At 54.0% G+C, this 27,936-nt stretch overlaps 11 protein-coding genes across 11 annotated transcripts; 6 read left to right on the forward strand and 5 right to left on the reverse strand.

The window, feature by feature from the left end:
* Nucleotides 1-258: 258 nt before the first annotated feature.
* Nucleotides 259-5,080, reverse strand: NTE1 (phosphatidylcholine and lysophosphatidylcholine phospholipase; the record flags this gene model as incomplete). The annotated part of the gene is made up of 3 exons (XM_053175678.1): nt 259-1,622; nt 1,802-4,743; nt 4,797-5,080. The coding sequence occupies 3 exons, from the start codon at nt 5,078-5,080 to the stop codon at nt 259-261; spliced, it is 4,590 nt and encodes a 1,529-aa protein (XP_053040387.1).
* A 629-nt stretch (nt 5,081-5,709) lies between these two features.
* On the forward strand, nt 5,710-6,881 carry COL26b_002771 (uncharacterized protein; the record flags this gene model as incomplete). Its single annotated transcript, XM_053175679.1, has 3 exons — nt 5,710-5,773; nt 5,836-6,164; nt 6,219-6,881. The coding sequence occupies 3 exons, from the start codon at nt 5,710-5,712 to the stop codon at nt 6,879-6,881; spliced, it is 1,056 nt and encodes a 351-aa protein (XP_053040388.1).
* A 6-nt stretch (nt 6,882-6,887) lies between these two features.
* COL26b_002772 (uncharacterized protein) lies at nt 6,888-7,499 on the reverse strand (the record flags this gene model as incomplete). The annotated part of the gene is made up of 2 exons (XM_053175680.1): nt 6,888-7,237; nt 7,286-7,499. The coding sequence occupies 2 exons, from the start codon at nt 7,497-7,499 to the stop codon at nt 6,888-6,890; spliced, it is 564 nt and encodes a 187-aa protein (XP_053040389.1).
* Nucleotides 7,500-7,868: 369 nt separating this feature from the next.
* COL26b_002773 (uncharacterized protein) lies at nt 7,869-10,039 on the forward strand (the record flags this gene model as incomplete). The annotated part of the gene is made up of 3 exons (XM_053175681.1): nt 7,869-8,141; nt 8,193-8,271; nt 8,319-10,039. 3 exons carry the CDS (start codon nt 7,869-7,871, stop codon nt 10,037-10,039), a joined length of 2,073 nt encoding a protein of 690 aa, XP_053040390.1.
* Nucleotides 10,040-10,338: 299 nt separating this feature from the next.
* On the reverse strand, nt 10,339-11,075 carry VMA16 (H(+)-transporting V0 sector ATPase subunit c''; the record flags this gene model as incomplete). The annotated part of the gene is made up of 4 exons (XM_053175682.1): nt 10,339-10,447; nt 10,508-10,816; nt 10,898-11,024; nt 11,063-11,075. 4 exons carry the CDS (start codon nt 11,073-11,075, stop codon nt 10,339-10,341), a joined length of 558 nt encoding a protein of 185 aa, XP_053040391.1.
* Nucleotides 11,076-11,604: 529 nt separating this feature from the next.
* On the forward strand, nt 11,605-12,167 carry TOA2 (Transcription initiation factor IIA small chain (TFIIA 13.5 kDa subunit); the record flags this gene model as incomplete). Its single annotated transcript, XM_053175683.1, has 3 exons — nt 11,605-11,651; nt 11,731-11,878; nt 12,015-12,167. The coding sequence occupies 3 exons, from the start codon at nt 11,605-11,607 to the stop codon at nt 12,165-12,167; spliced, it is 348 nt and encodes a 115-aa protein (XP_053040392.1).
* Nucleotides 12,168-16,422: 4,255 nt separating this feature from the next.
* Nucleotides 16,423-18,176, forward strand: COL26b_002776 (uncharacterized protein; the record flags this gene model as incomplete). Its single annotated transcript, XM_053175684.1, has 3 exons — nt 16,423-16,425; nt 16,498-18,015; nt 18,120-18,176. 3 exons carry the CDS (start codon nt 16,423-16,425, stop codon nt 18,174-18,176), a joined length of 1,578 nt encoding a protein of 525 aa, XP_053040393.1.
* A 1,733-nt stretch (nt 18,177-19,909) lies between these two features.
* On the forward strand, nt 19,910-20,681 carry COL26b_002777 (uncharacterized protein; the record flags this gene model as incomplete). Its single annotated transcript, XM_053175685.1, has 2 exons — nt 19,910-20,275; nt 20,349-20,681. 2 exons carry the CDS (start codon nt 19,910-19,912, stop codon nt 20,679-20,681), a joined length of 699 nt encoding a protein of 232 aa, XP_053040394.1.
* A 143-nt stretch (nt 20,682-20,824) lies between these two features.
* COL26b_002778 (uncharacterized protein) lies at nt 20,825-21,580 on the reverse strand (the record flags this gene model as incomplete). Its single annotated transcript, XM_053175686.1, is given in 2 exon segments — nt 20,825-21,272; nt 21,288-21,580. The coding sequence occupies 2 exon segments, from the start codon at nt 21,578-21,580 to the stop codon at nt 20,825-20,827; spliced, it is 741 nt and encodes a 246-aa protein (XP_053040395.1).
* An 843-nt stretch (nt 21,581-22,423) lies between these two features.
* On the forward strand, nt 22,424-23,550 carry COL26b_002779 (uncharacterized protein; the record flags this gene model as incomplete). Its single annotated transcript, XM_053175687.1, has 4 exons — nt 22,424-22,713; nt 22,971-23,067; nt 23,118-23,153; nt 23,206-23,550. 4 exons carry the CDS (start codon nt 22,424-22,426, stop codon nt 23,548-23,550), a joined length of 768 nt encoding a protein of 255 aa, XP_053040396.1.
* Nucleotides 23,551-24,769: 1,219 nt separating this feature from the next.
* On the reverse strand, nt 24,770-27,304 carry COL26b_002780 (uncharacterized protein; the record flags this gene model as incomplete). Its single annotated transcript, XM_053175688.1, has 1 exon — nt 24,770-27,304. One exon carries the CDS (start codon nt 27,302-27,304, stop codon nt 24,770-24,772), a length of 2,535 nt encoding a protein of 844 aa, XP_053040397.1.
* Between the last annotated feature and the right edge of the window lie 632 nt (nt 27,305-27,936).

Raw genomic sequence — 27,936 nt, forward strand, 5'->3', positions numbered from 1 at the left:
CAGCTGCTGCTACCAACACCACCGTTGGGCATCGCCTATTGTCTTAGCCACGCGGAACAGGGCAAGGATTCCCCTGATTCTCGATTGGACCCTGAAGCTGCCGGTCTGGCCCGACGACGGCAAATGCGGGAACAAATGAGGCCCTTCCGATGCCAGTCACGTATGTTAGGGCGAGACAATGTTGAGACAATTTCGAAAATGCAGAGGTGGTATCATTTCATGAACTTCGTGTCGGCGTCTAGGGTCTGTTCTGCTGATCTAAATGCTTGCTCTTCGCGGCGCCATCGTCCTCCGCATCGCCTTCTTGGCCTCCGTCTCCTCCATCAGAGGCAGAACGCCGTCTTCTCTAAGCTTCTGCAAAAAGTCTTGTCCGTACTTGTATCCCATCTGGTACAGCTCGTCGAACTTGCCAAAGTCGAGCGTCCCATAGTCATCAATCGGAGGCCGCATGTAAAAGCAGCCAGGCATCGTTTTGGCCCGTTCCAGAGCATCGACGCTAGACACGTAGGCCAGTCTAGCCTGGATCTCGGCCAACGTTGGCGGGTTGGGTGTACCCGAAAACGGGTTCCACCTGTTCCAAAACGCCCACACTCCCGACAGCGAATCACCGTACGCCTGTGGCGTGTCGTCGTCAAGGGCGCCTACGTCCACTGCAAAGATGGTGTCTACCCCCAGCCTCTTCATGTGCGAGACCGTCAGATTGTCAATGTAGCCACCGTCGAGAAGCATGCTCCCCTCGTCACACAGCGGTGGAAGCAGGCCAGCCAATGACATGGACGCACGGACGTACCTCCATGCGTAGCCGCTGGTGTGGTACTCTATTCTGCTCTTGCTAATGTTCGTGGTGTTGCAGTAGTATTCGAGCCAGAAGTCTTCGATCTGGGTCTTGCCGAATGTCTTGAAGATACCACGATTGAACTCGTGTCCTGTCGTGTACGACGCCGTGGGGTATGTCAGATCCAGCGCGAAACGCCACATACTGGCCATGCGGCCCGAGAACTTTTTGGCAAGGCCGAAGATGGGCACAACGTCGGCGTGGCGGGCATATAGGGCGCCGATGAAAGAGCCGATTGACGTGCCGCCGACAACGTCGATGGGAATGCCTGCTTCTTCCATAGCCTGGATGATGCCAATATGCGTGATGCCTCTGGCTCCGCCGCCTCCTAGGACGAGACCAACAGACTTTCCACACAGGCGCCTTGCCAGACGATGGAAGTCGCCCTTGTATGGCGCGTCTGGAGAGTAGAAGGGACTATTGCGGACCTTTCTGGACGTGTACTTTTGAATCTCTGCTTGGATGATCTGGACCCTCTCCTTCAAGGTGGTGCTCGTACGCTTGGAAGGTGGGTGCACCGGCATAATGTTCGCACCCAGTGGCATCTGGACGTGGTAGTGGCCACCATTGATCCACATGCGATTCCTCAACCACGCTCTGGTGAGACCTGAAGGAGAGTAGCGTTCGCCGTGGAGGAGAACGAGAAGCTTTCTCGCGGTGGACTTCATTCCCAACATGAACCGTTCGTACTCCCCGATTTCGGGTGAGCCATCGCCAAGGCCAACCAGTAGAATGCAATCGGCCTGAGTGATGCAGGTCTGGGTCCATGGGGAGTTGACGTTGGTATCTGAACATTGGTTAGCGACGTGTCCAGGTAGTCATCGCAACAAAATGGTAAATAGTGATTGTCCAATCAGGAAAAAATTAGAGTTAATGTTTGGCCTTCAGCGGTCTTGCCTCGGGAAACAGAGTTGTTCATCATAAAGGACGCGGAACGAAATGGGAGAGGGAAAGAAAAATGCCTACCTGCGACATAGACCACCAGGCCATGCTTCTCCTCCAGATCGGCCAGGTACTGAGAGAGCTTGAGTTTGCCCATCTTGTTGAAGGCATGCTTGCCTAGGTGGTTCAAGATAGCAGACTGGTTGAGAGAGGTCGCCCCATTTGCGGGGCCGACCTGAGCCAGAGCATTCATCAATCGGTTGCCGAACTCAACGACGGGGACGCCGTAAGTCACCGGTAAGACAGCAACGGTCCTCAAGTTGAGGGATGAGGAACCTTTGCTGATTGAGTTGACGCCACCTGCCTCCTTAGACAACAGTTGGGAGGGGTCATCAACAAGATTGCGCATGCGCGATGCGATAATCTTCGAGATCTTGATGGTGATGTTGGGATGCTCCTGAGCCAGACTGTTGAAGAGCGTGCGGGGAAACTTGACGAGCTCAGTCTGACGGATGGCATGCAGAGTTCCGGGCCGTACAGACTCTGTGAGGACCTCCAACTCTCCGACACTCTCGCCCTGACCGAACTCTGCCCGAACACTGACACCGCCATCCTTCTTCTCCTGAACAAGCCGAAGTCGTCCGTTGAGAACGATGTGGATGGCCTCGCTCTCGTCTCCCTCGTGGAAGATGACTTGACCGGCATCGACTTGTTCCCAGTCGAGAGCAAAGTCGATGTGCATGATCAGGCGAGGAAGAAGGCTCGTGAGTCGCTTGGCCATCGTAAGCAAAACGATAGGGTAGCGGTCGGCGATTCTCTCAATGGTTGACCGTGGCAGAAAGCCAACGTAGACATCAGTCTTCGCAACAACATCGATGAATGATCGATATGACGACACTGTACCCACGTAACCAGCGAGTCCACCGGGCTTGATCAGGGACACGCTGCGGCGAACAGGTTGCTTCTTCTTCGTGTCTCCAGCCTTTCCTGCCCCGAGCAGGTTGACAGAAGAGTAAGCTGGAGATCCATCCATGGCCAGGTAGTCAGCATGGAGAGAAGTCCTGCTGGATGAATGCAAAATGTCGGCGGACGAGTCTTCATTCGTGGTGCAAATGTCAAGGAATCCGTCAATGACATAGTACAGCCCAGGGTTACGCTCGCCCTGCTCAACCAGAACGGATCCCTTGGGGAAGAAAACGATCTCGACATCGTCCTTCATGTCATTAGCCAGCAGGTGCGCGTTCGGTGGAGTGTTTAAAGTGAACCCCCCGGAAGTCAACGATTCCGTGTCACCGTCTCCAGAGGATTCGAAAGGGCCCATCAGACCAAACGCGTTGTTGCCGAGGCCAACTCTCTGACGACGCTGGTCGTAGGAGAACAGTCTGGGAGATCCTTCGACCGACTCGGCCTCGCGCGAGACACTGCCACCGCTGCCTAAGCCGATCGCCTTGAACATGCACTCCAGTATTGACTGACGGAAAAGGTTGTCCTCGTCAAGTGAGTCGCGACCGTCGATCGAGATCCGCGGATGCTTCTGAGCATGGAACGGGTTGAAAGACCGTTGAGCAAGAGGACTTGTCCCCTCGTGACGAAGAGCGTCAGCAACCTGGTCGATGTCGGCAGTGGTGGAAGTGCCGGGCCTGTGACCACCCGTGCGAGCAAATTGGATGTTTGCCAGCAAATCGCCAGGGCTCGGAGTGTGCGTGGAGGAGCGCTCTCTGGGAGGCGCGATTGTCGTAGCAACTTGGGAGAACGACCTCTCCTTGGTGCTCATGGAATGGATCATTGCATCCTTCCGCAGAGTCGACGTTGACTTACGACGACGATGAGCGTTCGCGTTGTGTAGAGCAATGCCCTTGCTCTCAAGCTCACCACCAACGCGCTCACGCTCACGATTGAACTTTTCTTTCAGGCGCTCAAGCGCATCACCCCGAAGCATGTTGGGCAACTGGCAGGTGGTGAAGGAGAGCATGTTCTTCTCCGTCTGGAGCACCTCCCCGGTGAGTCCGAGATAGTTGTACGCAGTCGCGAGTGTTACTCTCTGAAAACGAGAAAGGATGACCTGGACGATGTGGGAAGTCGCCTTAGGGTAGACCTTGGTCAAGCGTCGGAAAGCGCTGGCCGGGATAATTGCAATGGTCGTGTCGACAGTCGCCCTCGCAATGATATCTGGATGGGCCGAGCCAGAAGTTGCGCGGCTCTGGAGCGGTGGGCGTTTTGGTGCACGCGCGCTGCCAGGAGCGCTACCGCTGCTTGGGTTGTCGAGAGAAATGGGAGGGATTCTCGCGCTGGCTGGCGTCGGGGTGACAGATCGCTTCGGCGGCTCCTCAATCCTCACGCCAGGCTTCTCATCGGCGGATTCCGCGAATTGAGGTGTCATCTGATACGGGCTTGCAGGGTCAGATGGCATACGCCGGAAACCAGCGTTGCGTGGAAACGGAGAAGTTCTCAGTCCAGCGCTCCCAGCACTAGGCTCAGGAGTATCGTCTTCCGTTGTTCGAAGCTTGACATCCTCAGTGAACAGAGACATAATGGAGAACAAGGACGACATGGGAGCGCCGTTGCGGACTTCAGTGAGCAGCTGGTATCGCTGATGTCCTGCAGGAGAGATGTCTTCCTCAGCAGGATAGCCAGACTCGAAGCTCTCGCAAGGATCAGGCTCCATGGTTCTGGCATTTCGGCCAGATTTGACAAAAATCTCCACGAGCCCGTCGACGACGATGCAAAAGCCCTTCTCGTCTTCCAGGTTGAAGGTCTCGCCGGCAATGAGCTTGCGAGTCTGCATGCTGCGGGTCAACTCATGGAAGACCTGTCGCTCCAAGTACCCGAAGATTTTGATAGCGCTCAAGAACTCATCCAGATAGCTGGATAAGCCGGCCTTTTTGCCCTCTTCGTGGGTGTCGGGGAATAGGTCAACGTCTGGCTCCTTCCTCTGAGGCTCCGGGGGAAGCCGAGAGTACATGTTCAGGATGCGATAGCGCACTACCCAACTGACTGCGGATATGATGGCGACCATGATAACCATTCTGCGGGGAGTCAGCAACAGGCTCCCATATAGCAAGGCAAGCAGGACGCGTACAATGTGGTGGCGTTCATCGTCACGGTCCAACTCGTCGAGAACAAAGTAAAGAGCAGAGTAGGTATCGTGATGGTCACGATGCGAATAGCCCAATACAGGATCGAGGAGATCAAGGACAGAATGGCGAGGATCAACCGCCCCAGGAGCCCCAACCAGCTGGACGATCCCTGGGCGGCGACGACCTCCTGCGCGCGCGTGAAGGCGGACGGGAGCACCTCCGGAGAGGTGCTCATTGTGGCCGACACGGCGTCAGAGATGGCGCTCGATATGTCGGCGGACGACATGACTGCTGCTGCGATTGGTGACTGCGGCTGCGGTTTTGCGACGAAACAACGACAAGAGGATGTTGTTGTTCAGCATAGCGCGCGCGAGAAAAGACCAGATCACATGGTTGAGCGCGTCCCTCGGGGCTAGCAGAGCCGGGCCGCGTGGGCAAGGGAGGCGAATGATTTTTAAGGGCCGGTTGTTGGTGGCTGAGACGAGACTCGAGCCAAAGAGGTGGTTGGAGAAAAAGTAGATGAGGGAAGAAAAAAAGCAGCTTATGGGGTGGGAGCTTTGAAGATGGAAGCTTGGAAAGCTGGGTCGGGTACGGGCGGTCAGGCGAATTGTGCCGCCCCACGCCCGCTGGAAGCTCAGCGCGGTTGGTGGTGCAGCATGTGACGCTAGGCCTCCCGGGAATGGACGGGCGTCAGTGTAGTGGAGTTGCCTGGCAGCTGCAGAACGCTGTGGATGTGCTGTGTAATGCTGCATGGAGGGGCACTGGTGGTAAGGCAGATAGCCTGAGAAACTTCACCCTCGAAAGAATTCGAGATCCCGTCCGGTGTGGCAGGCAATCTTCAACACTGCAAATTCCTCACAACAAACACCTTCTCCTGGCACGAATTCAAGGAACTCAGCCTCAGAATCAACCAGGATGCCTTTTGCGCAGCTCGTCCTTGGCAGTCCGGGCTCTGGAAAGAGTACCTACTGCGATGGCAGTAAGCTCCCCGACCCGACGATGCGTCCTCGACAGTCTCAAGAGCTAACACGCCACGTCAAGTGCACCAGTTCATGGGCGCCATAGGTCGCGCCTGCTCCGTCGTGAATCTTGATCCCGCAAACGACCACACAAACTACCCGAAAGCCCTCGACATTCGCGACCTCGTCAAGCTCGAGGATATCATGGCCGGTGACAGGCTAGGACCAAACGGCGGCATTCTGTACGCTTTGGAGGAGTTGGAGCACAACTTTGAATGGCTTGAAGAGGGACTCAAAGAGATTGGCGACGACGAATACTTTCTGTTTGACTGCCCAGGGCAAGTTGAGCTTTACACCCATCACAACTCGCTACGGAACATCTTCTTCAAGCTACAGAAGCTTGGGTTCAGGGTTGGTCCTCCTGGCTCTTCATCATAGAACCAACTCCCGCTAACTCCTTAATAGCTCGTCGTCGTGCACCTGTCCGACTCCTTCTGCCTAACGCAACCCTCACTCTACATCTCCAACCTTCTCCTCTCCCTCCGCGCCATGCTCCAGATGGACATGCCACACATCAATGTCCTTACCAAAATCGACAAGGTCGCTTCGTACGACTCTCTGCCTTTCAATCTCGATTACTACACCGATGTTGACGATCTTTCATATCTCATCCCCTACTTGGAGGAAGAGTCTCCCGTGATGCGCAACGAGAAGTTCGGCAGGCTGAACGAGGCGGTCGCAAACATGATTGAGAGTTACGGATTGGTCCGGTTCGAGGTGCTAGCGGTCGAAGACAAGAAGAGCATGATGCATCTGCTCAGGGTAATTGATAGAGCTGGAGGATACATCTTCGGCAGCGCAGAGGGCGCGAACGACACCGTGTGGCAGGTCGCCATGCGTAACGAGTCGTCCATGTTGGAGGTTCATGATATCCAGGAGCGTTGGGTCGACCGCAAGGCCGAGTATGACGAGCTCGAGAGGAAAGAGTGGGAGGAGCAGGCGAAGATGCAAGAGGAGGACCCCAGTGGCGGTCAGGCGGATCAGGCGATGGCAGACTCTGATCCGGACTTTGGCGACATGACAGTGCCGGCAGACAGCGGCGTAAAAGTAGTGCGCAAAAACAAATGATACCCTTCAGCCGTCTTCTTCATCCATTCCCTCTGCTTCTGAGACATCTGATGCGTCGACCATGATGGCGTCGCCGGCTTGTGCCTTGCTTTGAGCGAACATTGGCACGGTGCCGCTGGCTGCTGCTGCGACGGAGTCTTTGGCGGCGAGTACGAGTTGTCTTGCCTGTTTGATGGCTTCCTCCTCAGCCTTACGAATAGTGCCACTCACTCGGACTACTTTGAACAAGCAGCGTTTTCCGTCTCCGTGCTTAAGCGGGACGCGGTCCATGAAGGTAAGTGCGGCCCACACAAGACGGTAGTGCTCTCTCTTGATTTTGAGGATGAAAGTTGAAGTTGCTTGAGAGAGATATTTGACTAGGCTCGATTAGCGGGCGTCCGTGACAATGGTCTTTCTTTACTGACTTGATAGGTTTCCTTCAATGGCACCAGAGCCGTAATCGCCAAACAGCGTAGCAACTTCAGCTCGGAGCGCCTTCAGCAGTGACTGGGGAGTAAGCTGCCCCGTCGTGGGCTGATGCATGACTACGACATCCGGAACATTGGTCGCCTGTTGCTTTGACGCGTCAGGTGGGTAAAGAATGTTGACGAGGATATACCTCTCTTTGATTCGGACCATTTTGCTGTGCCGTTGCGCGCTCTTGGGGAAGTGAGTGACTGCTTGTCGAAGTCGATACTGAAAAAGTTCATGTCGCGGTACGTACTCGAGTCAAAGCTGGAAGTGCAGGAGAGGACATCGAGGAACAGCGGCTCGAAGTGGGGTCCATTGTCCATGCGGGAGGTCGCTGACTAAGGCGGGGGAGCTTCCCTCGAGCTCCGGTCCTCTGGAAGCTCCCGACGTCACCAGGCATGTTGTCAAGCTATTTGATGATTTGGGCGATTATTAGAGATTTCTCGGCTTGACAGGAAATACCGGAGTTTTTTCTCTCTACATTGGTGTTCTGGACACCATTATCTGTGACCAGGTCTCAGATCCGCCTCGTTCACCATGGATACCCCTCTGAAAGTGGCCATCTTGATCGTCTCGACGACCGCATCCAAGGATCCCTCGACGGATAAGTCAGAGCTCGTCTTGAAAGATGTTATAGAACAGGAGGGCGGTGGGAAATGGGTGGTCACCGACAGCAAAATCGTCCCGGATCTTGTTCCCCAGATTCAACGCCAGATCATGTTGTGGGCAGATGTTGGGCTTGAAGACGGTGCCAACCTGATTCTCACCACAGGAGGCACTGGATTTGCGGTATCGGATAGCACCCCCGAGGTATTTAATCTAACTCACTCCCCAGAATAACTATGCTAAAGTACGGTACAGGCTGTCAGTGCTCTCATTCACAGGCCAGCTCCCGGTCTGGTTCATGGAATGATTGCTGCGTCCTTGGCAGTGACCCCGTGTAAGTCACTATATCTTAGCAAGGGCTTAAATCACTAATGATTCCAGTTGCCATGATGTCCAGGCCCGTGGCAGGAGTCAGAAACAAGACTGTCATCATCACCCTCCCTGGATCCCCGAAGGGTGCCAAGGAAAACCTTCAGGCCGTTCTTAAGACGCTTCCCCATGCCTGTGTGCAAGCCGCCGGAGCTGATTCCAGAATCTTGCATCAAGGTGGTGTCAAGAAGCTCGAGGCAGAAGCCGGAATCGGCTCCCAAGATGCGGCGGCGCCAAAGGTCCAAAAAGATCACTCACATTCACACTCACATACCCACGACCATGGCCACAGCCACGGCCATAGCCACGGCCATGATCACAAACACGGCCATTCCCATGGTCATGGACACGGGAGCCTGGTCAGGCATACCAAACCAGGTGACAACCCACTGTCCAACGATCCAAGTCTTGGCCCGTCCCGGAGATACAGAGAATCGCCTTATCCAATGCTTGAAGTTGATGATGCCCTCCGCCTCATTCAAGACTTCACGCCTGAGGCGGAGATCGTCACATCACTCGTCGACGTCAATATCGTCAACTCAGTCCTGGCAGAGGATGTCACGGCTAGAGAGAACGTGCCTGCCTTCCGTGCAAGCATCGTAGATGGCTACGCCGTGGTTGTTCCCAAAGACGGCAATATGAAGGGCGTGTTCCCCGTCACATCAGTATCCCACGCGGCTCCCGGGGAAGCAAAGACACTGAAAGAGGGCGAGATTGCCAGAATCACCACAGGAGCGCCGCTGCCCCCTGGAGCTACCTCAGTGATCATGGTCGAGGACACCATCCTCAAGTCCAAGACCTCTGACGACAAGGAAGAGAAGGAGGTCGAGATCCTGGCGGAGGGCGTCAAGCCCGGCGAGAACATCCGGGAAATCGGCAGCGACGTCAAGGAAGGCGACCTCATCCTGAAGAAGGGCGAGCAAATCTCCGGCGTCGGCGGCGAGATCGGTCTACTGGCATCTGTCGGCGTCGCCGAGGCGAAGACCTACAAACGACCCGTCGTTGGCATCCTCTCCACCGGCGATGAGATCATCGAGCCCGACCGCCCGGGTGGCCTTCGCCTAGGTGAGGTCAGAGACACCAACCGCATCACCCTCATGTCCGCAGCACGGCAGTGGGGCTTCGATGTCGTCGATCTGGGCATCGCACGCGACAAGCCGGGATCCCTGGAGGAAAACCTACGTGAAGGCCTCCGCAGGTTCGACTTACTGATCACCACAGGCGGTGTCTCGATGGGCGAGCTAGATCTCTTGAAGCCGACCATCGAGCGCTCTCTTGGGGGAACCATTCATTTCGGTCGCGTCGCCATGAAACCCGGTAAGCCGACTACCTTCGCCACAGTTCCGGTCAAGAACAACGCCGGAGAGCGTGTCACCAAGACCATCTTCTCCCTGCCTGGCAACCCTGCCTCGGCACTGGTGACGTTCCACCTCTTCGTCATACCGGCTCTGCACAAGCTCTCCGGTATTGTGCCCACTGGTCTGCCCAAGGTCCCGGTGACGCTTTCTCATGACTTCACTCTGGATAAGCAGCGAGCAGAGTACCATCGGGCTGTTGTAACGGTCGGCAAGGATGGACTTCTATCGGCAAGTAGCACCGGTGGTCAGAGGAGCTCTAAAGTTGGAAGTCTGCGGTCTGCAAATGCCTTGCTCGCCTTGCCGAAGGGAACAGAGCTGAAGAAGGGCACCAAGGTGGGGGCTCTTTTGATGGGCGAAATTCGCGTGGAGTTGTGAGCACATCGCTATGCTTTCATGTGCAGTACACGATAAGGTAATGCAGCGACTTGATTTGACTTCCATAATCATCCTTAAAAAATACCACGCTCGCGCAGAAATCACTTCGATGAGGAGCTATAATACGTTGGTAGTATACAATACAAGATGTTCCTCGCCCTGCCTTTATGCCATTAACGCCAGCCCAAGTAGCCTTGGTGTAATGCAGTGCTCCACTGTACATCATTCAAGTTCGACGTTCATAATGCCGTCTGTGGTAGTCTCCCCTTATTTTACTTCCGTGCCGTTTGGAACATCCCTTACTCCGACTTGAATCCGTTCGTCTTGCCAGCCACCAGGAGGCCGACGATGAGACCGAAAAGACCGAGGACGGAGGAGAAAATCTCGACGACGAGGATCTTGACGAAGCTATGACACGGCGCGTTAGCAAGACTTGATTTCATTTGATGATGGAGGCTAAAGACGTACAGCGTAGGGTCCGCGGCATCAGCCAGCGCGGCTCCACTACCGTTGATGCCGACAGCGACACCGCAGATCAGGTTGCACATTCCGACGGTGATGCCGGACCAGAAGAGGGCGTATCCGGTGTAGTAGCTGTTGGCGTCGTGCAGGGTCTTGCCCTCGGCCGGCTCGAGCTGGGCCGAGAAGACGATGGCCATGATGACGCCGTAAATGGCGACGACTTCGCAGAAGATGATGGAGATCAAGTTCTTGGTTCTAACGCGCGGCGCCTTGACGCCCGCGCCGAGAATGGAGGAGCCGGTGATGAAAATACCCCTAGATATCAAAACCTGTTAGACACCGTGACCCCGCCTAGATGCGATGCGATGCTTCGCGAAAGCGTGTTGTTGTTCGTACCATGCTGCGCCGACGACGGAAAGACCAATGCACATGCCGATGCCCATGTCGGCCCATGTGTAAGGTGAGATCGATTCGAGGAATTCGCCAACGTTGAAGGCCTCTCCCGAACCGGTGAAGAGCATGTCTGTTGGGGAAACATTATGTTAGCTTCGCTTGATTGACTGTCGCGGGCCATCGTGTCGAAGGGGCATCATCGGGATCGGGGGTTCGTACAAGCTCCCACCACGGTAAGGGCGCCTCCAATGCCTCCCAGGCCATATGTGAGACTCATCGTGCTCGTTTCGGCGTTTGTGTCGTTCCCCGGGGGTCGGTCGTGGATGTTGGATTTGACGGCGGATGTCTGGGGGGTTGCAGCTACGTCGAGCTCTCGAGGCCAAGCAGTGAGGTAACTGAGGTAAGGCAAGGTAAGAGCCGACGAACCAGATTCGGTAAGGTCACATGACGCGTCTGTTGGACGCCGTTGCTCATTGGAAGTGTGCTTAGGTAATGCACCTCCCCTAGCTGCAGCCACTGGCTGGAAGTTGACGGCAACCTGGAACAGCAGGCAGCTGCACCGAGTACGTACCCACTTTCCAAAGCGTTAGTCAGCCGGATCCAAGGACATCCTCAAACAAGGCCACTATAAATATAACCTCGCCTCTTTCACACTCGCAACCACCCAGACCGCCGCCCGCCCCCAGGAGATCAGGAACCAAATCTCCACGATGGCAGCCGCACCTCAATCTTTCTACGAGCTTTACCGCCGTAGCAGGTACATGCGCCATCCATAAGTCTAGTAATACTAGCTGTTCCAATGCTACAAAGACTAACCCGTGTACCTCCTTCCTTAGCATCGGCCTTGCGCTGACGGACATGCTCGATGATCTGATCAGTGAAGAGCGCATTCACCCGCAGCTCGCGATGAAGATCCTCGCCAACTTTGATCAGGCGATCACCGAGGCTCTTCAGAAGAGCGTGAAGGCGCGCCTCACCTTCAAGGTACGCACCACCAACGCCTTCCTCGGCAGCTCTCCCCATAGACTGCGAATATTCCCAAGCAACATCATTGATACATACAGAGTGACTGCGCGACTGCTTTACAACAGATCAAATCACTGACACTCGCACACCACAGGGCTCCCTCAGCACCTACCGTTTCTGCGACGAAGTGTGGACCTTTCTTATCAAGAATGTCCAGTTCAAGCTCGATAGTGGCGGCCAGATGGTGTCTGCGGACAAGGTCAAGATCGTCAGCTGCAACTCGAAGAAGCCAGGAGAAGGCCCTTAGGAGACGACAAAATGAGCGCATTTCGAGTGTATACGAACGAAGACGTACGCATTGCTTGGGGAATGGACAGCGCCCAAGGAGGCCTGCATACAACGGCGTTTAGGTATTACATGGTTCCATTGATTCTTTTCACTAAACGAGGGATGGCAAACGGAACGGGGGACGAGGGCGTTCACCCAAATTGCGAACATTTGATACCACCCAAGGTTTTGCGCGCACCATCATAGACTTTTGATAAGCTCGGCTTGCCAATAGATTGGATGCCTACACTATGATACTCGTACTTTGTTCTTCGGGTTGGTTGTGTTATTCTCGTCATAAATTGCATTGATTCCTTACAATCTTCCCAATGGCTAAGGGGGATCATCAAGTCTTTGTGCGTCGAGTGCAGTCGAAATGTTATCGAAGTGTCTGAACAGGTGAACTTGTGCCACTGTCACCTGTAATTACCACAAAAAGTGAAATGATACGACGAAGATTGGAAGACCGGGGACAGAAATGCATTGAAAGTTACGCTACGGCACCATACGTCATGCCCGTCCCCACAACTCAATTGGCACAACTTCCGCCGAAGTTTAGCTGCCATTCTGCAATCTTGATCCTCCAACTGCTAATTCCTAAGTAATAAGGCAAGATCGCATCAAGATCACACATCAGAGTCGCATGCCAGCTTCCTGTCTCCCTGACGGACAATGCTGCGTCTCCAGCCATCTGAAAGAGGGGAGGCCGATGCCGGGTACCTGCAGAGCCGGGGCTAGCCACAACTGCCCCATCCGCCGGAAACAGGAAAGGCGTCCGAGTTGTTACATGGTTATCAATGAGTGGGAACTGAGGTGCATCAAAAGGCACCACACACCAAAAGAGAATGCCCCGATTGTTACCTAGCGCCAAGGGTCTCTGTCTCAACTGTCTGGGGTTTTATTCCATCAACACCAACGTCTCGACATCTCTGCACATCTTAACTGATAAAAACCTTTTGGCACTCGTCGTCGAACCCAACTTACTTACTGAGGCGCGGTTCACTTTCGATCAATTTCTACAGAATTACCGACGGTAAACTTTCAGACAGGTCTCATTTCAACAATGCTTGAAGTCTGGCTCTGCTGGTGTGAACCTGGCCAGGACAGTGTTACATTAAGACACCGCTGACCAATTTTCCTACCCAGGCGAATGACTACTTATATTGGGCCTACAGGCTATTAGTGAATTTCATTTAAATAAGAGACCGCCTAATTTTCCTGTGTCTGCGCGGCCAAATTTCCTGTGTATCTAAGTACTCCTGTCGGAGACGATAATAGTGACGACGACGACGACGACGACGATAGAACAGACAATTATTGAAGTGACGACGGTAAGGTAGAGTATAGTCAGAGGATAATCAGTCGGTATACCACAGGAGAAATAGGTGGTCTCTTAAATAGTGTTACTATTACTGTCGTCCCTACTGTCCCTATCATCCCCGTCGTCTCTATCCCGATCCCTCTCCCTATCCCGATCCCCCCCTGTGGCTATCGTCGTCGTCTATGCCCACTAGCCGCCCGGATAGCAAGACGCCCGTTAATATACCCAGAATCATACAATCAGTCCAGCTAGGCAGGCCAGTCTGGTGCGTTGCGCGGATGACCCGTTGCCCTAGTCATCTGCAACGACCATGGTTGGGATTGTGCTTTCAGGAGAGTCCCTCAATTCTGTCGTCGTTGATGACAAAACTGTATCAGTCGCCTCCTCATTCTGTACCATGCCAGTCAAGGTACGACTAGATGATTCTGAAGCAGAAGACTGAATAGATGGCGTGATTGACGCCGTCTGTAGCCGGTCACTTGTCTCAGCCGATGAGAGAGTCGTGACGTGGAATGTAGCGTTGGCTCTGAGCGTGGAGTTCGTGGGTACCTTGAACGACTTGCCCGACAGGACGGGAGGCCTTTCGAGAACACCACTTATATTAGCAAGCTGAAAGCGAAAGATTCCGAATTCTTGAGGTACTACTCACCCTACGCAGATGAAGCCAGATATGGTTTTGTTGAAGCCATCGCACTGGATGTATATCTTCGGATTCCACTCGGACAGGTTGTCTATGCTGACGCCATACTTAGCCGTGACAGAGTCACACGAATCATCCGGAGTTACCAGATGCAGATTGCACTGAGCCGGCAAGCACAGGTCTTGACCTACTTGGATTCCGCCGCACCAGTTGTCGAGGTGGTCGTTGGCTTCCAAGAGTTCTCTGCTCGGAACGCTGTGCGCCTCTGCGATGCTATCGCAAGTGTCGCCATCCTGGACGTGATAGGTCGCGGCGCATTCTGAGGACATGCGCTGTGCAGACCAGCTTTGTGCCACCGCCGTTGGTGACACAACTTCAGAAGAAGGGGCTGCTGGACTGAGGATGTACGGTGATGGGCTGGTGTAAGAATAGCCGGTCACGCCGCAGCTGGAGACGACCAACTCAAATTCGGCGGCGCGCGATTCACTGTGACCAATGGGCGAGTTAACCTCGATTTGCATGGGTCCGAGAACGCAGTCGTCGCATTCGCGAGGAGCTTCGTCAGTCTCATTACGCCACTCGCCTAGGATATAGTCATACGAGCTTCCCGTTTCCCTGCCGTACGTTAGACCTAGGTCATTGAACCAAAGCAGTTGATTCTACTTCCCTATGCTTGTAGCATGATATCTCATAAACATAGATATAACGATCCACGATGTACGTAGCTGAGATTTATATAAGCAACATGCGCAACCAAGAAAAACATTACAAATTGTTCAGACCTGGGTAGAGCGCCAGGTCATGATCAAAGACGTCTGTCGCTGGGTCGCAGTCGTTTTGAATCTTGGTGCGCAAATCTATCAAAGATTCCTTGCAGCTTGCCGTGCAGATCGCTTCGATGCCGTCCGCATCGAGGACGTCGACTCTGGGAGATCTATACAGAATGATCAGCATACAAAAACAATCATGGATAGGCCGTTTAAGCATACTCAGACTTAATGTGGCTAGCCAGTCGATGAGAGCAGCTCAAAGTGGTGTTCAGTGCCTCAAAGCAGCGCTGAGAAAGCCCGAAAGACTCGTAAGAAGTCGCTCGAAGTGGGAATTGTTGGGCTAGGGCGGGTGACAGCCAAGCCAGGCCGCCTACGCAAGCAAATATCTTCAACATTGTTCTCAATCGTAGCAGAGAAATACGAGAGAGTATGGAAGATTTGTTTCGACTCAAAGAGAGGTTGAAGGGGAGATTTCGGATGTTGTGAACAGTGACTGGGTAGAAGAAACAAGAACATCAGGATATCATGGCTCGGGGGGCTTGTCTCCTTTGCGAGTGAATGTCATCTACTTGACAAAACTGTCTTCCCCTTTCATCCAATACTTCACACCCGACGATTGATTCCGGGTACGCACCACGATGAAGTGTGGGCACAAATGTCACATCCGACCTGGCTGCGCGTGACTCGTCAAAATGTTGCGGACGGCATGCTGCCAAGTCGCCGAACTCAGGCCTGGAATATTTTGAGATCGTCAAATGCAGTCTGTTGGCGCTAGTGTTGGTGAAGAACTGCTGCGCCGCTCGTATTTACTTGCATATGCAAATCTGTCTATGGCAGTCTTCCGCGAGTGTGAAATCAAACTCCATCAACAACCCATGGCTCTGCGTCGTGGCGAGCCAGGCACCGGCCTGGCCCGGACGGCGTGGCGTCTTCGCGGAGAAACGATGTCCGCCTGCGGCACAAAGCCTACTCTCGCCTCGCACATGACAACCGTCTCTCGATTAGCGTAGTTGTCTTGAGGGTACCATGGTCTATACTCGAAGATTCTGTCACAGCAATACTGGCCCATGGATAGATCAACCAGACAGATCCTTCAAACAGTGATTAAGAAAGATACACCCAAGGAATTGTGGTGCGTTGAGGTTATCCGACCAAGTTAAAACATCGAAAGCGTGTTGGAAGTCCATGCGGATCCAGGGCTCATGTTCGCCCGGTCAAGGCAGGGATACTTGATGAAGAATATGAAGGAGAGAACCAAGAGATACTGATGTGGTAAAGTTAGGCAGAAGGGTGGATAGGATATGAAAATGAATATGAGTCTCGACATCTGCCGGCTTTTGATGAGTAGACTATGTCTTGCTTGTTGTATTACTGAAGTCACTGCTTTCTCTTGAGTTCTCTTCTGTCTCTGTTCCAACTGGCCGCAATGAGACTACTACTTTTCTTTCTTACGTCCTTGTCATGGGTGAATGAAGTCTTAGGACGGGCTGTGTTTGCTCACTTCATGGTAAGTAAAGCCCTGACTCATTTGCAGAAGTTGTTAACCTCACTGAGAAGCTAACAAATCTGTTTCTTACAGGTTGGCAATACGGAACACTACACGGCATCTGATTGGGTCGATGACATCAAACTGGCTCAAGAGGCTCATATCGACGCCTTTGCCCTGAATATGGCCAAGGGAGAGCCTATGAACACCAAGGCCATAGCCGATGCTTTCTCAAATGCGGAGGCTCTAGGATTCAAGCTGTTCTTCTCTTTCGATTATGCCGGCCGGGGTCCCTTTTCTAAGGACGAAGTGATCTCCTGGATTAATAAGTACGCTCCTAGTAGTGCCTACTTTAGACACCAAGGAAAGCCTTTCGTCTCGACATTCGAAGGACCCGACCAAGCTGAGGATTGGGTCGATATCAAAGCTACTACTGGATGCTTCTTTGTGCCTGACTGGTCCTCTTTGGGGGCCGGTCCTGCTGTTGAGAAAGCAGGTGGTGTTGTTGATGGGCTCTTCAGTTGGGCTGGCTGGCCATGGGGCGATCAGGACATGGACACTTACGTCGATGCCTCCTATAGGAGAGCTTTGGACGGCAAAGCCTACATGATGCCTGTCTCCCCATGGTTCTACACCAATCTCCCTGGGTATAGCAAAAATTGGCTGTGGCGCGGGGATCATCTTTGGTTCGATCGGTGGATCCAAGTCAATACTTTGATGCCCGAGTTCGTTCAGATCATTTCGTGGAACGACTACGGCGAGAGCCATCACATTGGGCCGATCCGAGATCACGCCCTTGTGGCTTTCGATACTGGGAAAGCACCTTACCGATACTCCCTCGACCACCATGGCTGGCGGGTGCTTCTCCCGTTCGCTATAGATCGATACAAGAACAATAAGGCAACAATCACTTCTGAGGGCGTCTCATTCTGGTATCGTACGACCCCAAAAGATGCTTACGGCACGGGGGGTACCACGGGCAACACAGTCTCACAGCTCCAGATGGAGTTTCAGCCCAATGACATTATCCAAGACTCGGTCTTCTTCACCGTTCTTTCGACTGATACCGTTTCTGTCACCGTCTCTATTGGGAGCATGTCCTCCAAGGGAATCTTGAGAGATTTGCCTGATGGTGGGGCCGGCCTCTATCATGGCAGCGCACCATTCAATGGGCGCACAGGAGACGTACGGATCACCGTCACGCGAAAGAGTGTGACCATCGCCGACGAGACTGGCCCCGCGATCAAGAACGACTGTCACAACAGCATAACAGGATTCGACGCCTGGGCTGGTGGCGGCCTTACCTCGAGAGCCCCTAGTGCCGTCGACACGCCTTCTTTGGAGAACGAAGTGTGTATTCGCGGCACTGGCGCGAACGACTTCGATGTCTTGTGTCGGACCACATGCTACTGGGGCTACTGTCCTGAGAGTGCTTGTGTTTGCAGAGCCACGGGCGCTCAGATTAAGCTGCCTCCAGAGACTCCCGGAGAGGTCCACCCGGCCGAGGGGTTGAACTCGAATTACATCGGTCTTTGCAACTATGCTTGCCTCTACGGAGCCTGCTTCTCAACCTACTGCGGCAAGGATGAGTACCCCCTGATCGAACCGACTGTATCTCCTTTCAACCCCCCATCCTGTACCTCGGGGACTGGTGACGGGGACTGGGCGGCGCTTTGTAGCTTCACCTGCCGCCATGGCTTTTGCCCCATTGCTAGGTGCAAGTGTACAGGGCAAGGTTCTCTCAACCTGATGAACCCGTCTCAGGCGACTAAAGCTATAAGCCGAATCGGTGAAGACCACGGCCTTTGCGCGTTCGCCTGCGCCAGAGGTCTCTGTCCTAAGGATACCTGTGACTCAAGTGGTGGCGACTCACAAGAGCAGACTGACCCTCCAGTGAACCAGGTTGAAATGCCTCACCTGGACCGGGACTGCTACAGATTCACCGAGTGCGTAGATCTGGACAATACCCAAGCATCTAGCTGTCGCGATGGCTACACACGCATGTCGTTTGATCGGGCTAGCTGCTCGGGTAATTCGGTAGGTTGGCCGGCCATACACATATTCCTAGCTAATTTGTCCTTCACAGGGGCTCCCTATTTGTTGTAAGAACAGCGCTCTTCCTATGGAGTGTACGTGGAGGGGAAGCGGCGGAGATTGCAACGGCCAGTGCCACAAGGGAGAGGTCACCCTTTTCGAGTCGGCGAAAGGAGGTGACCCTGGAGAGAGTGGCGATAGCAAATGCAGTCGTGGACACAAGGTCTTCTGCTGTGGACTTAGGACTTTCAGCGCCATGACCAGCCAATGTCGTTGGACAGAATGGTGAGTTTTCCATATTTCCTTCACGACCCGAGGGACTGCGCTCTTGTCCGTCTTATGTAGCGAGTGTGGTTGGAAACCATTTGATGTCACAGATGAGAACGTCCGATGTCGAAACCAGATCTTAACTTGACGCTGACATCTCAATAGCTCTGAGAAGTGTGCGGGAGATGAAACACAAGTAGCCCAGGCTTCGGAGCTAGAGGGCAAGTGTGGTCTGGGAACTTTGACTAATAGGTATTGTTGCAAGAACAATCCTCCTCCCTTTTCCAACTGCCATTGGGTTGGACAAGGTGACTGCGCAGACAACACCTGCAACAACAAGGAAGTCACCCTGATATTGGATCAGGGTGGCGGAGACGGCAACCTTTGCTCCTGTGAGTGTGCGGTCCAAAAACTGCTGTGTACCGAAGCTGACAATAAACGAGGGTGGAGGAAGAAGTCGCTCTGTTGCACACCGGAGGAGGCCGTATTTGGTAATGGAGTATGCCCCAACCCGTATTGCACTATACTCATCGGCGACTGTGCTCTGGATGAGTGGGCCGAGGATGATGATACCGACGAAGACACGTGCGGTGATCACGATGAACTTCGCCGAGACGAAGGAGCCTTGGCTGAGTATGATGCCTTGTCTCTTCTAACGCTCGAAGACGGATCCCTTCTCGAAAAGAGAGCGAAACGGAGAAGAACCTACCAAGCGGTTATCGAAGATATCATTCAAAATCTCATTGAGATCATCATCATAGCCAGGGCATATCCTGGGTCGGGCACACTCCATTCGAACACACGAGGCGACCCGGCGTCAGACGACATATTTGAGTAAGTGAACTTTCCGATTGGTCCATATTTGATTTCACAGGTCTTGTATTTTTGTTCTGATCTGATGGTCTACTCGGGTCTTTGGCATCGTTCTTGACTTTGCCTGCAACATCAATAGACATCAAAGCATGGCGCCATCAGAATGATTCAGATGCACTTTGGCACTATGAGCAAAACTGACATACGTAACTTCACAGGTTGGCACCTGGGTGTGGAAATGTGGATGTTATAGTAAAGGACCGAAAGACTTTCACAAAAAAAACAGATTTCGGCAGCATATGACACTGAACATAATCCCGATGTAAGTTGCTTCAATCTCGCAATGCTCTTTGTCAAAGAAAGTTGCTGACAGATGTTCCAGCTGCAATTCATGGCGGACTTTCTGCACACACTGGGCACTGGTGAGCTCCCAGACCTCTCGAGGACAGTCAACGGCTTCATCGACCCCAACGATATCGAGTATTGGTGGGACGCGCCGTTCCCTTTCGGAACTTTCCCTACTCAGGGTACTAGTAGATGCATAAACTCTATCAACGACTTCATCATGGACTTTTTCGGCTCGCAAGGGAACAGGAAGCCTCTACTCCTCTGCGAACGCCGACTGAACCAGATGAAAGGCAGAATCTTCAATAGAGAAATGAGGCCGGTCAACGACGTTGTAATGGCAGGACTGCGAGATGATGCGTTGAGTGGGGATACGCAGGCGGAAGAGACGATGTTCGACAACATTGCGAGAGTAAGTCAAATCGCGCCCAAGGCCCCCCAAACAAGTTTGGAGTGTGACACTAACGGTTACTTTCCCATTCAAGGCGATTGGAGTATGGAACTATTTGAACCATCCTGATGCGCTCCCAACTGTCAGCACCAACCGTAACAACTTGATCGACGGAAGCGGTCTCATCGGGCGACTCGTCCCAGCTTTTGCCAGAATGCGTGATATTCTCATGGAGTTTGACGAAAACTGGTACAACGATGCGGCAGAAAGAACTAGGGGCTGGGTGGACGAAATGCTGGACCTCATATTGCAAGACCTTGACGCTCTAAGTCAAGCCGGGAGAGCGCCTCCGAATGAGTTTTCTATCAGGGCTAGAGTGGCGCGCTTGCTGAACCGGAGAGGCGATATCAAGCCGCCGAAAAGGTGAAGTAATATTGCACGGCATTGAAAGAGCTTCACCCTCCTTCCCAAGACAGACATAGAATACATAGAGAAGCCTGGCTTGACTCAAACCTAATATGTTGGCCTCCAAACGGCTCCTTCCCATACTTCCCGACTGAGTGCCGTAGCTCAACTGGGCATCGACTTCTTGCCGAGAGGGTAGATGGCTGGCGGCCGCTGATAAGATTCATAGTCATCCAGCTCTCCATGCAGGTCGTTGTACACTGATGCGACGAATACTGTGTTGAAGTATTCCCATCCAACGTACTTGCGATCGCAACCGTCAATGGCGGGGTAGCCACCATCGTTCATAGTGACATTGCCCTGAGTGCGGTCCGAAGTCCAGCAGCGATCGATGACGGTGATGACCATGGGTGGTAGGCGACTTCTGAAAAACCGGTCGCCAGTGTCTGCCTCTTGGAACTGAATCACAGTTTCGAGGCACTGCCTGTCAACGTAGAGACAAAAGCGAAAGCCGGGAAGTCTGGTAACATCTGGCTGCTCAATAACACGAGGCGGGGGCTTAACAAGATCCTGTTCGGAGACCCAGCCATCAAAAAGGCGTCTGACGTCTGATCTCGAGGCATTCTACAATTTGTCGCGGTCTTCGATGATGACCCAGTCGAGGTACTTCTCCAGCAACTCAGCTCGACGGCCCTTGACAAGCTCCTCATGGCAGGACTGCTTGAGCTGCGCCAGATAGCGGTTCCAAAGCTCGCCATCGTCGTATGTGCAGCGGTAGATCACAAATCCCCACTTGTGATAGCCGGTTCTGATCATGTTGAGGCAGATTCGGGAAAAGATATCTCTTTGGTAGCCGCCCGGTTGACTTGGCAGCTCTTCGAGCGTCCGGGCGTCGAAGTTGTCACGGTTGCCTCGTGACATGGTGACTCAGGCGATTGAGAAGTTTAGAAATGTCTTTTTGGTCACGCTTTCGACGAACAGTTGAACAGATCCAGAATGAAGTTGGTTCTGCTGCAGGTCCAAGGTGATGTAGGTGCCTTAGTTCGAGGGACTGTGTTGGTTAAATAAGTGTGTAAGAGGTACGTACCTTGCGGTGGTGACAAGGGTATTTTCTAATCCCGGCTATTGGCATAAATCGAACCAGAGACGCAGTTGCCATTTCCTCGCAGCGGAAGCGAGAGCAGGGCGAGTAGTAGCGTAGTCGAAAGCAAGCCGGCGGTTAGCAGTCTTGTCATCACAAATACTCAAAGTCATTCACGAGGATGGATCATTTGGGCGTGGACATCGATGCTGACTAACCACAAACACCCATCGCACGTTTTCTCTTCAACGGGGATTCCCCTAGTCCGGAAGCTGGAGGCCACCAGAAGCAAGATCTCACCCCTATCTGCCACCACCACCGCCACCCATTGAGACACGCCGCGCCGCCTGTCACAGACTTCCCAAGCGCCCGCCCGCCGCCAGCTCTGTCCATCTCATCTCCATCTTACCGTCGGACTCTCTCACACACGGCTTGAAGTGCGCCGTTCACTCACTCGTCCTCGCTCACACAGTACCTCAGCTAGCGCACCTGCACCTCCGCAACACTGACCGCAGCACAGCCCGGCGCTCTGCTGTCCTTGCCTTACCTCATCCTTCTCCCACACACGGCACCGCCAAGCGCACCACCACCACCACCACCACCACCACCACGGCCACCACCCCAGCAACATCAGCAGGGGTCATCACCACCCAAACTTCCCTCCTTCCTTTCCTCTCCACATAATGCTCCGCCAAAGACAACCCGCCGCAGCATCCGCCGACCCCGACCGCGCTCAAAAGGACCAGATACCCACCATGGCCGCCGCAAAGACGACGTCCCTGGACAACGAGCGCCGCCCGCTGCTCCCGCGCCACGAGGACGACGAGCACAGCCAGCCGCCGACCGACGCAGAAGACGACGACAACGACCCAGGCGACGAGAGCAAGATGGCCTGGGCACGCCGGAACCAGTGGATCGTGCTCGCCGTTGCGAGCGGTGCTTGCGCGGCCTTCAACGGCGTCTTTGCGAAGCTGTGAGTTGCTCACCTTGTCATTTGCGCAACCCCTCCACGGCTCAATCGGGAATGTCATGCTAAGAATCCACGACACTCATTCTCATTCACGGGTTATCAATGATAATTGTTGTGGTCGCAAAAGTTCTTCATCAAATTTTGTCTTTACTTGTTTTCTCAAATTTTCGTCATGTCTGCATTGTTTCAATTAGCGTTTGAGCGTTTCAAAGAACAGGAACAAGCCTCTTTGTTGAATGTCTCACTCACAATCAAACTAGGACCACAACGGAACTCACAACGACAATTTCGCAAGCCATCTCCAACTTCCTCCACCTCTCGGATATCGAAGGTGCATTTGAGGTTGTCCTGCGAGCCGTACGACTGATCCCTAAATTCGTCTCATCGCAAGTACTGATTCGTCTCAGGTCTTCTTCGGCCTCAACCTCGTCTTCAATGGCATCGTGAGTCTCTCAACCCTCTCCAGCACGTAAGCAAGGGCCTAAATCGTCGCAGATGTGGACTCTCTTCACAAAGGCCCTCGCCAAGGGCAGCTCCACCACTCAGGTGTCCATCATGAACACCTCGTCAAACTTCGTCATCACCGCCCTCCTCGGCCTCGCCATCTTCTCCGAGTCCCTGCCACCGCTCTGGTGGCTCGGCGCGGCCCTCCTGGTCGCCGGAAACGTCATCATCGGCCGCAAGGACGAGACTGCCGCGGACAAGTCCGCCGACTACGCCCCTGTGCCCCAGCAGCCCGGTCTCGCCCCGGCAGACGGCGCCGAGGAGGATAAAGATGAGTCCGAGGACGAGGACATTGTTGATCTCGGAGACCTTTCGGCTCATGAACATCGCGCTTGACGGCCGTGTAAAGACAAAGAAGGGAGAGAAGTGCATTTGGAAAGTGTTCATGTTGGATGATATGTACAAGAAAACATCATATAGACGATACCCTTGAATATACAGGTCGATGCAAGGTAGCATCCCGTAAGATGTAACTTCAGCACTGGTCGGTGATCATGCTAGGCTAAAGTAGCATCAGTAAAAAGACCCTTGGCAGCCCAAGGTCACAATGCTCAATTCAAGGCCTATGATGTCGCTGCAAGAGCGGATAGTACTCAACCAATTTCACCACACGCAAGAGCAGGAAATGACGGCCCATACCCGAACTAACGTACTAGTTAGTCAGTGAGGTGGCATGTTAGAATTGTGCTTGCGCAGAAGAGATAACTGAACTAAGAGTTGTACTCAACCGAAAAGGGGTAGTATATATCTTGCCTCCCTTCTCCGTGGTGTATCGTGATACTAAACTGGGTCACCAGAAGAACACTACAATCGCTCGATCGGAAAAGAGAGGGCAGCATACTCTTAAAAATCCCTAAGCCATGGGTGGATGGATGTGTGCTAAATATCAATGGAGAACCAGATCCTGACAAAAAAGAAAACCAAAAAAGGGTCAAAAAGTTCAGATCGAACCCAGGGCCCTGGGTTTCGATCCTATGAAAATCCGAGGATTTTGCACTCCGAGTTTAACGTGTTCAGCCATGCACGCCCCAGAGGCACTGCGTGCTAGTTGTCTCTGGGGAACCGAAAGTGCGGGCGGCTCTGACGTCTATAACACTTTGTCTCGTGGGCGAGCCAGACAGGTATCATGGATGGGCAGGAGGTAGGTAGCAAAGGTGGGTGTGCTCCTTCCATTGTTCGGGACCGGAGGGGTCCACAAGGTGAAGTAGATAGAGTACCTACCTTCCTTCCTTCTACCACGATATTAGCAGTACGAAATCACACAAGTGACATCCACACCCGACCGCTGAGAGCATGTCTTGCCCTCTCCTAGGTGAGACTACAACGCCATCACCACAGAGGCTGCGGACAACGGAGCTGCGAATGTTAACATATCACATTCCAAGATATCCCTCGCAAGATATAACGATCAAAAAGTAAGAAAACACGTGACATTCGCAGCCGCCTGCCGCAATCTATCTATTCGTCTTAAGCCCGAAGCCGACCTTGTAAATGCCCATAACGCCATCCGTACATATTTCCCCATAACCCATCAACATCGTACATAACCACAAAATCACCGGTTCTCAAGCTCCAACGCGCCGTCATCAGCATCGTCTTCGTCCCCGTCGAGAATCTGCGCTCCGAGCGGCCGGGCCCCTGGTGACCTCCGCTCGTCAAACGACGACAACCTCACCCTGCCTCCCGAGGCCAGCGCCACCTTATCCGACACCCATCCGGCAGCGCGGCGCATCGCGCTCCACAGCTTCTCATGGCTCTCGGCGAGCGCCGAGTCGTCACGCGGGTTCTCGGCATGCTCGGCCGTGAACTGGTACTTGAGGCAGTCCTTGACCGTCACAAGGCCCGACAGGCGGCCGTGGTACTCGATGAGCACGACGCGCGGGCCGATCTTGCGGAAGAGCTCCATCACCGTCTCGAGAGGGAGGCGGGGGTGCGCCGTGACGGGCGTGGTGTCGATGTAGCGGCTGAAGTCGACGGACGAGGTGGACATGTAGCTGGGGAAGACGGCGACGGTTGGTGTTACCGGGGTCATTGACGCTGGAGGGGGCGAAAAGCTGCACATTGCGTCTTGGCTGATGGATCTCTCACGTCTGATACGATCGATGGCGTAGCGCAGCTCGGTGCGGCCAATGTAGCCGACCAGAATCTTGGAGGTTTCGTCCTCGACGATGGGGAAGCCTTGATATTTGTCGTCTTTCAGCAGACGTTCAAGCTGTGCGAAGGACATGCCATTGACCGGTAGAGACGTGACTTCGGTGCGCATGACCTCTGATACGGGGACGCCAAAGTTGTGTTCTTCCTTGTTGTCTAAAAAGGGGAAACCACTGAACCAGATCATCCTGTCGGCGATGCCGCCTTTGCCGAAGAGCTCGCTGACGATCTTTGTCACGCCGACAACGATCATGGTCGGGAGAATGTAGGTCAGGGCTCCTGTGAGCTCGAACATGATGACCACGACGGACACATATATGTGCATGATGCCACTGAGCGCTGCAGCTGCGCCGAGGAAAGCGTACGTGCCAGGGGTAATGCAAGGCTCGTCTGGCTTGCAAGCTGCGAAGAAGGCGCTCGTGGGGTTCGCTTCGTGGATCGCCTGGACAATAATGCCCACTGTTCGTCCAAATGAAGCGCCGACGGCCATTGACGGAACGAAAATTCCAGCAGGCACTTTGCAGCCATATGAGATGATGACGAGGAGAACCCTCAGAATCGTTGCCAGAGCCAGCGACAGGATGTTGGAAAGCTTCTTGTCCGGCTCGCATAAGCCGTGGTAGTCTTCGCCGCCTTCGCACTCTAGGAACAAGATCTCCATGCTTTCCGTCATGTCGATCCTGAGAAACACATTGGGGTAGCAAATAATTGCCGTCGCGGCAGCCAGAATCGTCGCCTCGGCGATGGCGTATTTGGTGAGGTACTTCTTTCTGAAAGCCTGAGCCCGCAGATTCCACTTGATGACAAAAGCGCCGTAGAGACCACCAAATATTCCCAAAATGATGTAGAACACCACCTCGAAGAAGTGCCAAGAGCGGTCATAGTGAACCTGGAACATGACAAGCTGTCCCGTCCTAAAAGGGTTCATGGCCGCAAGGACAGCTGTCGCTACCAAGGCACAAAAGTAACTGCGCCAGAGCGTCTTCAATGGAAAGTAGCTCGACATCTCCTCCAGAGAGAAGAGCACTCCACCAATGGGACTGCCGAATGCGACGGCGACACCCGCCGCGGCGCAAGCACTCAGGATCTCCCGGGTCTTGGCGGCGTTGCGGCGGTATTTGTCAAACAACCGCGAGATGACGTTTCCGGTGCACACGGCGTAGTGCACGCTGGGCCCTTCCTTTCCAACTGACAGCCCAGACGCAATGGCCAGGGGCAGACAGACAGACTTGATCAGGAGGGTCCAGAACCCCAAGAACCCCTTCATGACGAAGCCTGCGATGATGCACTTGATCTCCGATATACCCGATCCTGCCGCATACGGAGCAAATGACTTGACGAGTGTCGCCGACGTGAACGCAAAAACCGTGCCGAAGATGATGTAAAGAAGGTAGTTGACAGGGCCGAAGCCCGTCCACTTGTGCCACTCAGCGCAACCGTTGTCCTCGCCCCAGCAGCAGAAGTTCTCGTTCAGGTAGAAGGCCGTCGTGCAGTAGCCCATCTTGATATCGGAGAGCCACTCGGTGATGATGTTGAGGAAGGCAGCGTTGAGGCCGATCGTGATGCCTATCAGAGTAACCACGAGCCAGCCCTGCGCAGCGTCGTAGCTCTCGCGCAGCCGGTACCTCCACCCAGCCTGGCCGGTGTCGAGCATGCCGGCGCGCCGCCGACGTCGCAGTTTCCTCCTCGCCTGCTCTCGGGCGGCGTCCTGGACCCAATCTATGGTGGTGAAGTCCTCGTAGCGCTTGATCTCGGCGATCTCCTCCTCGATCTGCTGCTGCTGCTGCCGCGGGCCGGGGGCGGCCTCGCCTGCCTCGTTCTGCTCTTCGTCATCGTCGCTCTGCTCCGCGTTCGACACGGCAAACGAGAGCCTCGATGTGATGGAAGGGCGCGGGAGCCGGTGCGGGCTGTGGGAGAAGGATGTGGTTCGTGAAGTCATTGTCGGCTGGGCAGCGGCGGCGGCGCACTGCTCATGTTCGCGACAGCGAGGCAAATTGGGCGCAAGGTGGTGATTCTTCTGGGCGACCTGTGCCCTCGTTCGAACGTCGCCCGTGGGAATGCTTCTTCGGTTCGGTAATGATTCGACAGGGAAGGGGGTCTGGTGTAGGTAGTTTGCGATCGGTATCTGTAGTCTGTCCTGAGCTTGCTGATCTCTGGGGAATCCCCAATGCAGGTTGCGGGCGATGCTGCTGGTGGTTGCGCTGGAACCGGCGCCGGGGATGGGGGGGGGTTCCAATGATGGTATGCTGGGGTCGACTGGGTCGACTGGGTCCCCCCTGCAATTGGTGCTTAAGCTTTGCGGCTTGGCTGCGGGCAGCGGTTCAAACCAGCGCGTTGTCAGTGGTCGCGTCTCACTGGCCTTTTTTTGGCGCGACTCTATCAAAAGTGAGCCTCTCCTTGACGACCACCTTGGCGAAGACATCTCACTCAACAACGAACTCGACGACTCTACCACAACGGCTACCTCGAACACAGAGAAATCGGACACTTGAGGGTACAATATCATCATTGATTGACTGCTCAAGAGATCTCAAGCCCGATCAAGCCCCCTTTTGCCTTCGCCATCCTCGG

The sequence above is a fragment of the Colletotrichum chrysophilum genome (assembly GCF_026319265.1).
Source record: "Colletotrichum chrysophilum strain AFK26 chromosome Unknown scaffold_14, whole genome shotgun sequence".
Taxonomy (NCBI): domain Eukaryota; kingdom Fungi; phylum Ascomycota; class Sordariomycetes; order Glomerellales; family Glomerellaceae; genus Colletotrichum; species Colletotrichum chrysophilum.